At 38.5% G+C, this 15,652-nt stretch overlaps 1 protein-coding gene across 2 annotated transcripts in view; it reads left to right on the forward strand.

The window, feature by feature from the left end:
* The first annotated feature begins 448 nt into the window (after window positions 1-448).
* The window catches only part of CALCRL (calcitonin receptor like receptor), a 61,805-nt gene continuing 46,601 nt past the window's right edge, over window positions 449-15,652 (forward strand). The window contains exons 1-2 of one of the 2 annotated variants that reach the window (XM_084522927.1): window positions 455-944; window positions 1,260-1,348. In XM_084522927.1, coding sequence (XP_084379053.1) covers window positions 1,299-1,348 — 50 coding nt within the window. In that variant the 5' untranslated portion in view covers window positions 455-944; window positions 1,260-1,298. Of the gene's footprint in view, window positions 945-1,259; window positions 1,349-15,652 lie in introns of both variants that reach the window. The other variant, XM_084522928.1, reaches the window with a different exon arrangement.

The raw sequence follows: 15,652 nt of genomic DNA on the forward strand, positions 1-15,652 counted from the left end.
TTCCTAGTGCTAGAGGTGTTTCTAGTTAGTATTTGTGCTTACTGCTCCATGAACCTGCATTTGTCCAACACAGCATGCCATGTGTGCACAGCAACTGTATTGAAGAGCACACCTTTAATACACGTGCCTGTAGCACAGGTACCAGCTGTACAAAGAGCAGGTAATAAACGTCCTCAGGGAAACACTTTTAGGTCCTGATATGAACTTCTTGAAGCCAGTGTAAGGGTTGTCACCAATGCTGTTTTGTCCTCAGTCGCGGCAGTTTTTAAAGCAGGCATTTGGTACCTGCTGCCTTGAGATCAGGGGCATTTCAAAACGCAGCTGGGACTTCTGTGCAGCACTCCCCTTCCTGCCGCCTTTTCTCCACCCCCGATACTTCAAAGGTTTATTTACCTAAGCATAACATTTCCCTTGAGTATAAAACGAAGCGGTACTTTCAAATTTAAGCAAGTGCCTAAGTTCAGCTCCGCTCTGAGCCGCAGCACAGCTCTGGCCGTGGAAGCGTGCCTCCGTGCGGCTTCGCCCTGCCGGCTGGGCAGGAGCAGCTCCTCTCCTTGTGGCAGAGAGGGGCACGGCACTGCTTACCCTGCGCGCTGCCCCGGAGGGGCTGAATCCCACCTCCTGGCTCTGCCCCCCGCTTCCCACCGCTTCGGCATCCCCCCGGAGCTCCTCGCCTTGCCGGGGCCGTGCCGTCGGAGCCGGAGAATCTGAGGCAAGGCGGGCTGCGGGCGGGGTCTGGCTGATGTAACAGGAAGCCCCGCTGGCTGCCTGCCGCCGCTCCCCGCTCCCCGTCCCCAGCTGAGGCGCTCCCGCTGCTGCCCGAGCAGCGCCGCGCTCCGCCGGGCGCCACTGCCCCGCAGCCAGCGGCACCAGCGAGCTGCCAGCCGCCGGGAGAGCTGGAAAGCCGAGGCAAAGCCAGCCAGAGCCCACCAGAGTTGAGCCTGGTGAGTACGCAGCCAAACGGTCCTGTTTTTTTTTTTACCTAAAACCGTTTTTAATTTTTTTTCTGTGCCGACTGAAGGGATCCGGGCTTAGCGCCGTTGCGTGCTTTTCCCTGGGGTCTGCGGGGAAAAAGGGGTAGGAGGAAAAGCCACCTTCATTTGTAAGCGCTGTGCTGGTTTTGGAAGTAGTGGTGCTGTATAGATCCTCGAGGAAGTGATCAATGATAGGGAGAAAGAGAGATAAAAATACCCTAATCAGCACTTAAAGGATTCTGCCTAAAACCGTAATATTAGCTAACCAAATTTCTGTCGTTGCAGCTGGAGAGAATTAGAGACATATGGGTTTGAAAAGGGTCCATGAGACTAATTCAATACAACTGGAGCTCTTTCAAGAGAGGACGAATTAGGTGATAAACTTGTTTAAATTTTCTTACTGAATATTCCTTTAATCTTATTGATGTTATTATACCGGAAAGAGATCGTATTTGAATTATTTCATAATTAGGTTTTGTGTTGTAATTACATGACTGAAAAGATGAAGCTCCTGTTTTGTCTGGACTTCCTATTTGCTTGAGAAAAAGTTAGCTTGAGTTTAGTGCTTGTGCGTGTGCTGGGGTGTTACTGCTGAGATTTTTCCCACACGCACCAAACTGATTTATTGAGGGTTGGCTGTCTACTATTTCATTGCCTTGGGAAACTATTGGCCAGGGGGAAGTGTGTGGTTCTGTGCTTTCCAGTACAGAGTTAAGAGGGTCATGCCACTTCTTCATCTTTCCAAAGCTGATGTGGTACCCTCAGTTTTTACAAGTCCGGTTGTGTTATTGTGATGATCCCTTTTGCTACGTGTAGTCATTTGCTTGTCTGTGTAAGCAATGGATCTGCGGAATCAGGAAATCTTATTTCTGAAAGATAGTTAAGAAACAATGTAAATGTTAAATCCCACTTGGATTTGATCTGCAGTGATTCATTTAGTCATCCATATATTTCTACAGGGGCTGAGACTGAAATAAAAATAGCTGTTTTGTTGCTTTCTACCTTAAAAAGTCGTGCCAAATATGTTGGGGCCAGATTTTGCTCCTACAGTTGTGCCAATGACAAGTCTTTCCAGTCATATTGTGCATCCTGGGGATCTTGTCATTCATTTGCAGTAGTAATGTATACAACAATTTAAAGCTGTTTGGACTGGTAATGTGCTAAAAGCCTGATTGTTGTGCTCTAAGGTCCTTTCAGTGGGTTGAAAGAAGACACGCTAGTTCTGGATAAACGTGAATGAGACCAGATTTGAATCCGTGTGTTTTCTTTCAAAATACACATGCTGCTACACTGTCTGAAATGCTCAACTAAAAGTAATGATTGGTATTTCCATTATACTTCTGCAATCTACTGATACTGTCAATGACTTTGCTGCATCAAATCTCAAAATCTTTACCTAGCTTCAAAGATCTTCAGCACAAAAGGCACTTGGTGGTACTAAACCAAACAAGATGGCACTTGAAAAAAATGTTCATGTTGTTTTAATGATTAGTGCAGTAGGAACAATGGTCTTCAGAAGTATTTCAGCTAGATGATTGAAGTTCTTGCTGTATGCTCTTCTCAAGTAACTAGTTTAGGTTTGGTGGCACTGCCTACGTGTGAAGTGTTAGACGTTTATGTATTCTGATGCCAGAACTGACAGTATTTGCAGACAAAGTAAAGACAGTGACAGGGTGATGATGTAGAACAATTTGACTGCATGTTTTAGTGTACAAAACCAAGTACCTGAATATATAGCTTGGGTTGCAAGTTCATGGGTTGCATTATGTCTGTCCTGTTCAAATGTTGCTGTACTCCAAATTCCCGATCAGCTAGAATCTTGCTCTGCATTAAGAAATGTAATGTTTGTCCCTTTGAATAGGCTTTTCCTGATAGAGGCACAACTGTTGGAATCCTGACCCACTGAGAGCCAGTGGGAATTTTTCCACTGACTGTCAAAAGGGCAGGATATTCCTCAATGTGGGTATTTTTATTGAAGGATTTATTTCATGTGGTTATAGACATTATCCATCCATTAACTGACGTACTGTGATCTATTGGCAGCTGTGTTTTTGATAACTTCCATCACTTTTGAATGCTCAATCTGTAAAACACAAATCTGCATGTCTTGTTCTTGGTGACTAGTGACTTACCTGGCTAAATAACAGGGTTTACTCAGGGAGAGCAGTACCGTTCTGTGGGCTAACTGAGTCCTGTGATCCAGCTTTAGACAAGGATACAGGTAAGAACAAAACCAAAGGAAGAAAAACACTGATACACTTCTTTTGCTGCTACTATAATTACTTAGTTCTATATTCTGTGCATTTCAGTAAGTTGGCTGCTTCCAACAACACTTGTAGCATGTGCAAGAGCTGGGTAGGACTGGGCCAACAAGGGTCTATGAAATCATACAGATAAAGAATTCAAACCAGTCCCGTCATTTGGAAGAAACTATTGCTATCAATATGTTTTTAATAGTAAAATGTACACAGTGGTAGTTTAGAAGTATATATCTAATCACTCCTTTGGTCAGTACTGGTCATAGGATTAGCTATTATGACGGAAACTGGTGGAATTTCTCCAGTGAGAGGTCTGAGTCTGAAGTTAGGAAACAAAATAGAATTTCTCTTTAAGAAGTTGTTCCCATCTGTTCCCAACGTGTTTACAGTGTTCTTGATCTGCTAGCAAAACTTCTTCAGTGCTTCTGATCAGCAGCCACTCCGACAGAGCACGTTCGCTTTACGGGCACTACCGCAGTGTTAGGGCCCCCTCTGTTGCGAAGGCGTCTGTAGCTCTGCCACTGGGTTTCAGATGTCGGAGTTGCCTCAGCTGAGCTTTGCACTCGCTTAGTTGCTCATGTAACTGTTATAGCAAATTGTCAGAACTCTGGACTTCACTATATACTTATGTTATTTTTGTTATTTAATTATGTGCAATACATCTATCTTGTGCCGATATTTTTCTTAATATGTCAGCTAAAGAGGGAACATGCATGTTTTGAAAGAGACTTAGAAAGTAAGTTTTAAACCTTATTCTTCGTTTAGAAAGCTGTGAATCATGTCAGCTTTTTAAATTGAACACGTTTGAATGTTGTTTTAATATTTAGAAGAAAAAGGAGAAAGCAAGCCTTTTTTTTTTTCCATTTTTTTAATAATCACGTTGACAATGCTAGTGTGGTGACAATATCAGCATAAAAATTAAAAGCCATTAAGTGTAATGCATTGCACAAAGAGCAGCAGAAGTTAGCCTATTACTTAGTTTCAGGGAGAATTCCACAGCCAGTGCAGTACAATGCAAGGTCTTCTTAATATGTTTATTTCCATTATTTTCTTTCAGCAGCATTTTTTCTTTTTGTTCTATTTTAGAACTAAGACAAAACTGGAAGGCTAAATTTTAGCATTTTCATTCAGTTATGTTTTCACTATTATCTCTCATGCATATCTGCTTTGGTCTCCCAAGCTTGTTTATACTGTTTACATTTTCCCAGCAAAGTCATTCTTTTTCTGCCCTAGTTCTGTGCAAACACTTTCAATCATTGCTGCAGCATATGCTGTCCAAAAGAGCAGAAATGATTTATTTAGAGTTGCTTTTCCTTGGAAAGATGCATTAGAAATCCATTTAAACAAATGTAATGCATTAAAAAAAGACTTTCCATGAGAGTAGCGATGTATTCACTACAAGAAAGAGAAAACAGATTTTTTACTTGTGTAAATTTGTATGTTTCTCTGATGCTATTACCTTTTAATGTAGCATAAATGTCACCCAAGGCTTTTGGGCACTTTTGGCCACTATAAAGCTTTAGCTGACAATTAGCATACTACTTGGATTTAAAAAAAAAAAAAAAAAGTCAATGTTATATTTCTGGATTTATGCCTGGAGCATGCAGCCCTTATTTAAAGAAAAAAAAAATCCCAATTAGAATTAGTGACAGAGTTTTGTTTAATGAAACCCATACCGGTCACTCTGACTTCCTATGTAATGCCAAAGACAAGGAACTGCACACTGTGATTAGTGAATTTTATTTTATTTTTTTCCAAGCTACTACTTCAAATGCTGTGGTATACCATCAACTGCATTTAGGTGGAAGATAAATTTTTTTAGGAACTAAAAAGGTATTGCTTTCAACATATTCTTTGATAATTCCGCACTTGAAAAATGTATACACTTGATGCTTCGATGAGCATAAGGTGTCACTTTTTACATTGTACCTCAGGTTTTTGTCTCCCCTAGTAGAGTGGTAAAATCTTAGAAATTCATTTGAATACGTTTTGTTTTAGAGTGGCAATGCTGGTAGAGTTTCATTAAAGTAAAGCAAACGATGTACTGAGCAGATACTTGTTCTACACAAACTTATGTGTTTTAGGCTTTAGTCGTTTGTTTTTTTTTCTTTGTTATCAATATTATGAGAAATGCATATAGTTTGTCTCCCCGTGTTGTTGTGCTCCACAGTCCTTCCTAAATAGAAATGAAAAATATATATGCATCAGGTGTGAATAAGACATCTAGATGTCATACTGCTTTCCTCTACTGTTGCATTTATGTATTTATTTACTGTCCTAAATGTAGCAAAAAAAGTGACTTAATACGTTTTCTTCATTTTTTTTAACAAAAGGACATGGTTTTGCACAGATTATTCTTAAACGTTCTGTATAATGGGGAGATCTGCCCTTTTGTTTCTGTTAGTGAAATCCAGCAGGTGTCACTCTGGGGATTAAGTAAGGAATATTTCACAAGCAGATATAAACTTGGTTGGGAGATACTGAATGTATAAGTATTTATTCCAGTATATTTTTCCAGAGTAGTTTTTTTTTTGCCCATGCCATTTTCATTTTTCAATATATTTTCTAAATTACTTGATTTAACATATGCATTAATCCTTCTGAGTATCTGTTTGAACGTGAACAATGAAACATTAGTTCAGTGAGAAGTTGTACTCATAGGTGTCAAACTGGAAGCATGAACGGGAAATTAGTTGAACATTGCCTTTATGATAATAAAAAATGCTTTTTCATCTTCCCTGGGAATCAAAATTATTCTTTTTGTCAGTGGAAATTCTAGTTGCACAAGTAGTATGTTTATTTGTTAAAGCAGTCCGCGTATTGGTTTTTATTTATATTCAAAAATGGTATTACGGGGCAGTTAACTATACAGAGTTTCATAGTAATCATCTTTGGAGAAAGGAAACTTTCACAGTGCACCTACTTGCTAGTATAAGAAAGCCAATGATGTATTTTTTTGTAATGAAAATAAGGGCTTATTTGTTGATTGCACAAAGTGTTCCTCTAGAAAGCAGAGTAACGTGTTTGTTGCATTTTTGTGGACTTTAACTTAAGCGTATAACTCGGTAGTCTATGGAATAGGAACATAATTGCTATGAACTTGTGGGTTTCTAGAGGGAATCCTTGCTTATTTCCTGTACTGTGTTAATGCCTTGTACTGAGACAAATACTCAGCCGGCAGCTTTGGAAGGCAATGCACATGTCTATTTTCAACTAGAAAAAAGCTGGATTTCATAAATACATGTGTGTATATATGCATACATACATGTGTATATATATATGCATAGTGCAACATACATATTTTACACTTAAAAAAAAAAAATCAGTTATAGGACTTATAACCTCAAGCCTCTTTAAACAACTCGGTTTCCTTTCTCTCACTTCTTTCTCCTGTTTAAGACCCATCCTGTTCCGTTTTTTATTCTATTCCACTTCCTTTCCTGTGATGACTCTGAATGAGTCACTTTGCCAGGCATTAAGAATGTGGCTTGACAATATTTCCAACAGCTTATCCTACACTGGCTCATGCAGATGAAATTAACCTCTGCCTTATCCTTCCTTTCAAAGAGAAATGTCTGTCTTCACGCGTCTAGTTTCTTGGAAGGGGAAGGTGGGGTGAGAACCCTTTCCATAAATGACTATATATTGAAATTCATAGTCCTGTTCCTTGAAAAGCTATTCTTAAGAACAACAGATGTGTGTGCTATAGCTGACTAGCGAGATCAGTAACCTTTTTTTAAATTGATTTAGTATTCTCTTGGGAAAAAGTCAGTTTAAACAAGTTCAGGAAAGCCAAAATTAAGGCTCCTTCCTGACGGTTGTCCAAGTGCTCTCTGCATGGACACTACTCTGCATTCTCTCTTTTTTTTTTTTTTTTTTTTTTATAAATTGTGTTGTTTATTGCATCATAATACATTGAAGGCCACCATGATTGTGCTTTCTTGTATGTGGCTAGCAGCAATCGGAAAAACCACATACTTAACACTAAGTGGGTACTTAGACACTGAGCTAAATTGTAGCCCTTCTTGTGGTTACTTGAATGCCAGTGCAGTTGGGTTTTGGGGGGTTATTGCATTTTTTCCCCCTTCTGGTAGTTGTTTGGTTTTTTGTTTGTTTTTTGTTTGTTTTGGAAGAGTGGGTAAGGAAGCTTTCTTTTTTTAAAGGGTTCTAGTCAATTAATCGTATCTGTGCATCAGGAAATAAAAATCTTTGTGCTGAAAACAAACAAGGAAAAGTGTAGTCTTAGAGAAGAGTAACTGGAAACCAATGAGCACATGAGAGTAAGAACTCCCAGCAGGTTGAACGCAGCTATTGCAGTGTTCTGATTGCCCTGCAGAGCTGTCGAATCTGCAGTAGCTGGAAGATCAAACAATTCTGTTTTGGAGTACAACTAATGGGTATTCATTTATATTCATTTAAATTCATGTTCAATTTCTCATACAGGAAGTGCTTAATTTCTGACTAAAGGTGGTTTGAACAGTCTTCAGATCTTGACAGTGTTGTTCTTAAAGTGACTGCAGAGATCACAGCCCTGTCTTACAGGAGCCTTATGTCGTTCCCTGCATTCTGGATGCACTATCTCAGCATTTGCAGAGTTCCTAGGAAACTACGTAGAAAAACGTAATTCAGATGTTTTTAACCTTTTAACGTGAACCATTGTGGCAGCTGCTGGGCTTGCCCCTTTCCCTGTTCCCCCCCTCCAAATATTTCAGAAGAGATTGTAAAAATCACGTTTCTTCGGTAGAGCAGATCCCTCTTCTAAAAACTATGCATGCAATCCAAGGGCAGAATGCAGCCTATGTAGTTTAACTGGGCACTTTTTTATTTAGAGCTACGGAGATAACATGGTCTGCTGACATGCTAAGCTTTTCTCAGAGTCACATTACAGCCCATGAAGGACATGGCAGTATTTCAGGGTTTGTTGGAAGGATGGCAAAATTCTTGCACCATCTCTGTGGGGGCACTGGGGCACCAGAGCATGTTAATGTACGCTGCCTTCTATAAGATTAAGTGTACACAGGCAGGGGGAAGTCAGCACCAGAATAACCCATATTGATTGCTGATTTTAGGGCTCAGTTGCAATAAGCTCTCTAAACTCGACTAGACAAGGGGAGAAAAGATATTTTTGAAATGTGTTTTATCCACTGAAGACAAAATGACATGACAGACAGTTCTGGTATGACAGACAGTTACCTGTGGTAACTCAGCCTCCTCAGGGAACGTACATTTGCCAAATCAAAATGTTCAAAAACAGCATGAAGGATTGGCTTAAGAAGTCCCACAGAAGTTTTTCTTTTCTATTCTTTTTACAATTTCTTTAGCTTGTTTCCTGGATTTCCAAGCTTTTATAATAAGCTCCTATAATCTTACACATTCATAGCTTTGAAACAGAACAGTTGTCCAGGTCTGCAGCCTAAGGCACTCAGCCTTTCTTGAGCACTAAGTAACAGTAAAATAATAAAATCTCATAGCAAGGGAGATAAAAAGATGGAAGGAAAGAAAATTGCACTCACGCAGAAATATATCTGAATTAATCAGAATGTGGTTCCCGTAGGAAAGTAAATGGCAAACAAATTGGTAAATGAAATGACGTTACTTTCAGTGTCACCTCCTACCTGCAGGGAGAAAGCTGAGCCAGGAGCCAGCCTTTTCTTTACCTACATTGTCATTTGGAAAAACTGAAAGATTCCTTCAGATGGCAATAAATCTGTGTTTGCAGTTAGATGTATGACAGGAATTAGCAGTAGGATTGCTAAATTAATTGTCTATTCATTATTTTAATTTGGTACCAAAAGCAGGTGTACAGTACATGAGAGAGTTAAGATGCCAGTAACCGCTGTGGTAAGCTAGCTCCTAGTTTTTCACACAGTGAAGGTAAAACATCCAGTTGCCACATATAGAGGACTCTTAATGTCATGTCTCTTCTTCACCTATGCAAGTGAAAGAATCTTCCTATTTTTGCTACTGTGCTGGTTTTGTTGTTTTGTAAGGCTCCATATCCAGATAACAGATCATTCAAAACTTGTCTCAGTTTGCCAGGGTCTTTTTCTCACCTCGGCTATGGGCTGTGATTTGTGCACGTGCGATTCAACATTTCTTTGGTTCCTTTGCTGCCATGCATCCGCAATTAAAAAAAAATTGCTGAATGAGAGTAATAGAGAGGAACAATGGACTATTACAGGATGTTCAAGACAGGGTCATTACAGTGTATTTTCTTGCTCAATCCTGTTATGAGCAAACTTAGTATTTACCAGCTTGCTTCATTTGTCAGCACCGTATCATTAGTATAGTAAGGCTACAAACAGCCCATTTTCTAAGTTCAATTTGATGAAATAAACCTTTATCTAATATCTCTGTAGAAAGTGGCTTTTCTAGATTCATAATAAGTGTATATACATGGCAAGTATTCAGTATTTATTTGTCATCATTAGTAATGACAAGAAGGGTGGATAAAGTAATAAGAAGAGCCAGGAAATGCTTCACTATCAAAGGGCTAATTAGTTCTAGTATATTGAGCAAAATGAAGTTGCAGAAGCTTATGATGGGCTGTTGAATTTAAAAGTCCAGAAAATCTTTTAAAAAACAAATGTTTTGCTTTTGAAGTTTGAAAACAGCTCATTTACAGTACTGTTTTCCAGAGGATTTTTTTCAGTCATTTTTAACATTTGGTGTCCATAGGGTCAGTCTGTTTTAAAAGGTGAAGGTAAGAAGTAGCAACTATAGGGCCTTTCAAGCAACTGTGGATGGTTTATGTCCTGTGATTAAAGTCACACTTCTCCAGCTGAAGGACACCCACAAATGGTCACAGTTGCAAGTATTTAAAGAAAGTGTCAAGCTAATGTGAAATAAGGAGATCAAGCAAGAGATTCTGTCACATCTGGGAGGACACAAAATTGGAATTGGGATCCAGGGATTAGTAGAGTAGATTAGTTACCAGTCCACAGGGATTTGGGATGCTGATGAAAATTGCATGTTTTCAGCATTGTATGAGAATGTCTTAGTCTTTAATCAAGATGTGTCTTTTTCTTAGATGTAAAAATGGTTTTTGGAATAAACACAGCCTAATTTGGAATAGCCGTGTAATAGAGGCTATGGAATGGAAAACTAAGGGTACTGTAGGTCAAGTTTTGAGGTTAGCAGAACTGTGAAGGGAAGTCTGTCTGGCAGCAACATTTCCTACAGCAAATCTCAGTGCTGCCTTCTCTTGCACAGATTCTTTCTGCATGCAAGGAGGAGGGGGTGGAGGAGTCAGCCACTATATGAATATCTATATGAGTCTGGTTCTTGCAGAATAAGAGACACATTAACTGATGTGGAGTGTCAGTGAATGAGATTTGAATTAATGCTACACATCAGCTTTTCCAAACTGTACAGTTTTTTTCCAGCTGGACAAATGGCTCACTGGAAGTGTTTAGAGATGAACTGTTTTCCTTCAGCTCTCTGGCTCCATTTGGATTTTGAATATTCAGTCCTTCAAAATCCTTCAAGTCACAAGTAGAATACTCATACAGTTCCATGTACTTAGTGGAACTATATGGGTGAGATGCAGAGCACAAAAAAAAAAGTGCCTAGGGCTTGTAAAGCCATCAGCTATTTGAAGGGAGTTGGTGTGTGTGGGGGGGAACAGTGACTGGCAAGAAAGCATCAGAGAGAAAGTATGTGTGGCAGAAAATGTCTGCTGGCTTCTGGGTCCATGGTACCACTAGTTTTGAAAGGTGAGCCGTAGTGGGTACTCAGGAATTTCTTGCTACATCCAATGTTATTATCTGTTTAACAAAGAATATCAATCTACCACTTGGCAGAGGAAGGAGAATGTGCATTACTTAATGTAAAAATGAAACAACCAATAAATGCTAATTAACGATATTTCGGTGGCAACACAGTAGTTAATGTGTTCCTCCTGAAAATAATCTTACATGCCTGTAAGCAAGCAGTATTTTGAATAGAAATATCTCCAAGAAATGCACATGGACTTCCAGAATCAATTTGGGAGATTCTGAAAGGAATGCTTAAATGCACTTAGAGGGTTGAACATGTGAAAATGATTACATATGATGTTGTTTGCTTGTTATTTTTCTTTAAATCAACTGGGTTTTCTTAGACAGTGACCAGTTGCAAGAACACTAGATTAATTAGGTTTATGTCATCTCACTAAGAAAGGGACCACAAAAGTGGTTTAAAAAAAAAAAAATCTGTTGGTTTGCTTTCCCCGTGGGGTTCCTCATTGTTGAAAGTCTCTCTCTTGACTTATTCCCCAAAACAGAGAGATGGAAACACCTCTCACCTTCCTAGGCTTCTAGCTTGTGCTGTAATAGATCTAGAAATCACCGAGTCATACCAAGTTGCACAAGGGGACAGTGTTCATTGTGTCACAGATATCAGAGTTACATGAATTCAGTGGAGATACAAGGTATATACTTCCACAGAGAGTAACATTAAGAAAATATAAAAAACGTTGGCCTTCCTTACCACAAGTGAGCCTTAAAGAATCATCAGAAATTTTCTGGCAATGATTGAAACCAAATTTATTTTCAGATTGGTTCTACTTTTGGAGATTAGGTTTATACATAAAAACATGGAAAAGGCTTTCATATACAATTATGTTTACTGTTTCAATTATTTTAAATAATAATAATAATAATAAAAATAATAGTGGACCTAGATTGTAAGCATACTCAGGTAGAGTATGAACGATTTCCAGTTCCATAGAGGGGGGTGAACCTCAGCTTGTCACAGAGGGACAGTTGTTTCCTGGTATTGGGAACTTGGTTAACAACTTCCAGTGTTTGAAGATGCCACGGGTCATACAGATTCTGTGTGTTTGCAGCCTTTGGGCTTAACAGGAAGGTCACCAAGTTATCAGGCAACTGCTGTCTGTTTGAAGAGATTCAAATGCCTTTCCTGCCCTGCTGTTGGGGTGCCTCAGCTTTCAAAGAGAAAACAGTGCTGCCCCTGTAAGTTTGCTACTATCCAGACCTTCTTCTAGCTAAAAACAGCAAAAGAGAAGTTGAATGTCGCATTTATTTCATTCTCATTTCCTTTGTTTTCTATTTGATTCCATAGGCTTTGTTTTCATCTAGCATAGTCTCTGTGGAGCAAGTAAATACATCTTCACTCTGTTTTGTTTCCTTTTTCTGTGCTCTGAGAGTCTTAGACTGCTGCCTTTCCAAAGGCAGCATCCCCAAATCTTTAGAATAAGGATTTTCACTTCTCTGCAACTCTCTGAAAAAGCTTACTGTGTTTTCCACCCGTAACCTGAAAGTATATATTGTAATGAAACAGAACATAGAGTAACCCTTCTCCACCAAACCTATATGGACAGTGCAAAGGGTGGTTAAGCCAGAAACCACCTTCTTCCAGTAGATTTTTTGATTTACTTTATCCTTTTATACTTTACACTTTTATACTTTATTGCATGACAGCATGGTTATCAGAAGACCTATTTCTAGGTTGCATGTCTTCTGAAGAACTACGAGATACACATCTGGAAATGGTAGTTATGTGGTCAACTGCAGGGATGTAACTACCTCTTTTTCTCTAGCCAGCCTTGAGGGATAATTAATACAAAATTTAGTGGTTTTGTTTTGTTTCTTTCAAAATGTAGCAAGCATTTTATCGTTACTGTTAGAAGGTCCCTTTTCACAGCATTTCAATGAATTAACATTTTTTTTCTTGTTTTGTTTAAGAAAGGTAATGTTTGCAACAACATCCTGTTTTATTTACCAGTGATATCTGTAAGCTGCAGAAATCCTGTGTGTGAAATCACAACACAGTGCTCAAGAAAGGGGACAAAAATCCTTGATGTTTATTAGAAAACCACTTGATAACAAAACAAGTAGAACTGTGACTACTGCCAGGTGTGGTTTATTGTAAATAACATCAACAAATACGTTTTCAAAACTTGAAAGTGTTTCAAATGAAATCAGTCTTCTCTTGCCTTCTCCAAAACCCAAGCTGTACCCTATTGCACATTGGTGAGGAACAGGGAAAGAGACTTGTATTACTGATCACTCTTTGAAGTTCACACGCCTCTTCAGTTCCTACTCTTTTGCTGGTGTTGGAATCAAAGAACAAAAATATTATGGAAAAAGGCTGCTCTTGCATTTTTTCTGGCAAGCTTATAACCTGGGAGTATCTAAAATATCATGAGAAAGCATGTTCTCATGAGATTCCTGTCCAAATTTCCAGACCCACAAATCTGCAACAGTTATCCAAAAAAGTGGATACGGCTGTACAGTTACAGCAGAACTTGTGTTTGGACTTTGGTGTTTTTGGTGGTTTTGTGTCTGTGGTGTTTTTTTCTTTTTCCCAGTACTTCCATTGTCCCTTTTTTCTTTCATAATTTTAGCTATTTCTTATTCTTTTCCTCTTGTCTGCTCAATAAAATAGCTATGCAAGAATTTCCTTTGTCCCTTTCTCAAGTTCATGTTTTTAATAAGCAATTGATCGTTCTCTGTTCTAATAAAAATAGGTGTCATTTTTATGAGTGACACCGTTAATTTCAAGTGAAGTTTGGCAGCATTGCAGTCCACTTGCAGAATGAAATCTCTCTTCATATTTATTTTCTCTGAATCTCTACTGAAGATTAATGCAAGTTAGTGGGTAGCTACTGTTTAAGAGAAGATTTTTTTCTGTGCTTAGTTTCAGGTAGATTTAATACTGAATTTGCATGTTATTGATATATCAAGTTATCTTTACTAACAAGTCTTTTCTAGGTTTTAATGTTTAATAGTTTTTGACAATCAACTACTTTGTTCAAATATTACTCTAGAAGTATAATACATGCCAAAATAACGTTAGAAAATCCAAGTATGAACGTAGTGCCCACCATGAGCTACCAGCTATTTTGCTAGATGGTATAAGCGATGCAGTTGTCAGTGTTATTGCTGTGTTAGTATTCATCAGTAATTAACTCTATTGGTTAAACAAGAGCACTCAGAGACCATGTTATCATTCTAGCAGAACCCTGCCAAGCAGCTGGTGCTTTTTCTTGTTTTTGTTTTCAAGGAAGTAGGATTGAACTTGCTGGAACAGTTTCTCATCACTCACTGATAAAAATCAGTAAACTTTAATCATTGAAAGAACAACACTTTTTTGACACACAAAATACATGTTCTGCAATGCTAAGTCCTAATAATAGTTCATTAATTCTATAATAGCCAAACTAATAAGATAACTACGGTATAAATTTTATTTATGACATTAGCAGCCGTAGTCTCCTAAAATAGTCTGATGATTACTTATGCTTAGATCAATTTGTTTTTTAGGAGGAAAAATTATTTCCCAGTGTGATGAATATGAGGGGGAAAAAAATGGTCAGCATGACTTGCAACAAAAAATGTATTAGTGTTGTTTTATAATTTATCTTCACTTAGTTATATGTATTTTTGTGGGCAGAGTGTACTTCTGTAGCACCTATGTGCTGTTGCAGCTGCTCCAAGGAACTATTTGCATATCGGAGTAGTGTTCCCCAAATTCTTCTGTCAGGTGAAAGACTTATGAAACTATATTCACTGTGAATAAGGAAGGGAATATCCAGCTCTTGGTAGGTTGCTAGTGCTTTTTGCACTGTGCAGACCTGTTCTAACATTTTTGTCATCCTCAGTTCAGGAAATATTAATAAATTTTGTTTCAAATTTGTAGTTATTAGATAAAGTACTGTGCCTGTGTGTACCCTGTTAAGAATAGGGAGAAACCTTCTTGCTCTTGGAAAAACATTAACTATACAGAAGCCAACACAGCTTATCCAGCTAGGCTGTTACTAATTTGATGTGCTAAATGTGCTCATCAGTTCCTTGGGCTCAGGCTTCATACTTGAGCTTCAGCCTCAGCACCCTCCCAAGCCACCTAGCATAATACAGAATCTTTCTGTCCACTTGATGTGCAGATTTGCTACAGTAAAAACAACGTAATGAAAACCTTGTGCCTCCAAAATAAGTCATGTCAGAGAAGACCTGCTGCTAATGGTTTTTTCTCAGGGATCAGCTGGTTTAGGTATGTGCAATACATGGTTTATGTATTTGCAAGAAATTTGATTTTTATTTGGCTTTGCTCTTAATTTGTGAATCAGTTCCTGGCTGTTGCACCAAAGTGAATAAGTAGCTTAGTTTTCACAAATTTTAGGTGTCAGATAACACAGGGACTAGAAATTTACTGGCTTAAGCAGTTTCATGATGCTGATGGTCTTAATATTCGTACCATATATTCTATGTATATTAGTACAATGCAACTGTAGCTGTATCTTGAGAAATGCTGTAAAACTGCCAAACATGCAAAGTCTCCAGTAGATTAAAGAAAATGTGCAAGTTTGTTTACACGTACTGGGACTGAGCTCCCACCCTCACCTTTCCTCCAATCCTGATGTTTTTTTTTTCTTATGTTTTTAGAAGTTTGGCTCCATAACAAATTGCTCATAAGACC

This window comes from Aythya ferina, assembly GCF_964211825.1.
Source record: "Aythya ferina genome assembly, chromosome: 6".
Taxonomy (NCBI): domain Eukaryota; kingdom Metazoa; phylum Chordata; class Aves; order Anseriformes; family Anatidae; genus Aythya; species Aythya ferina.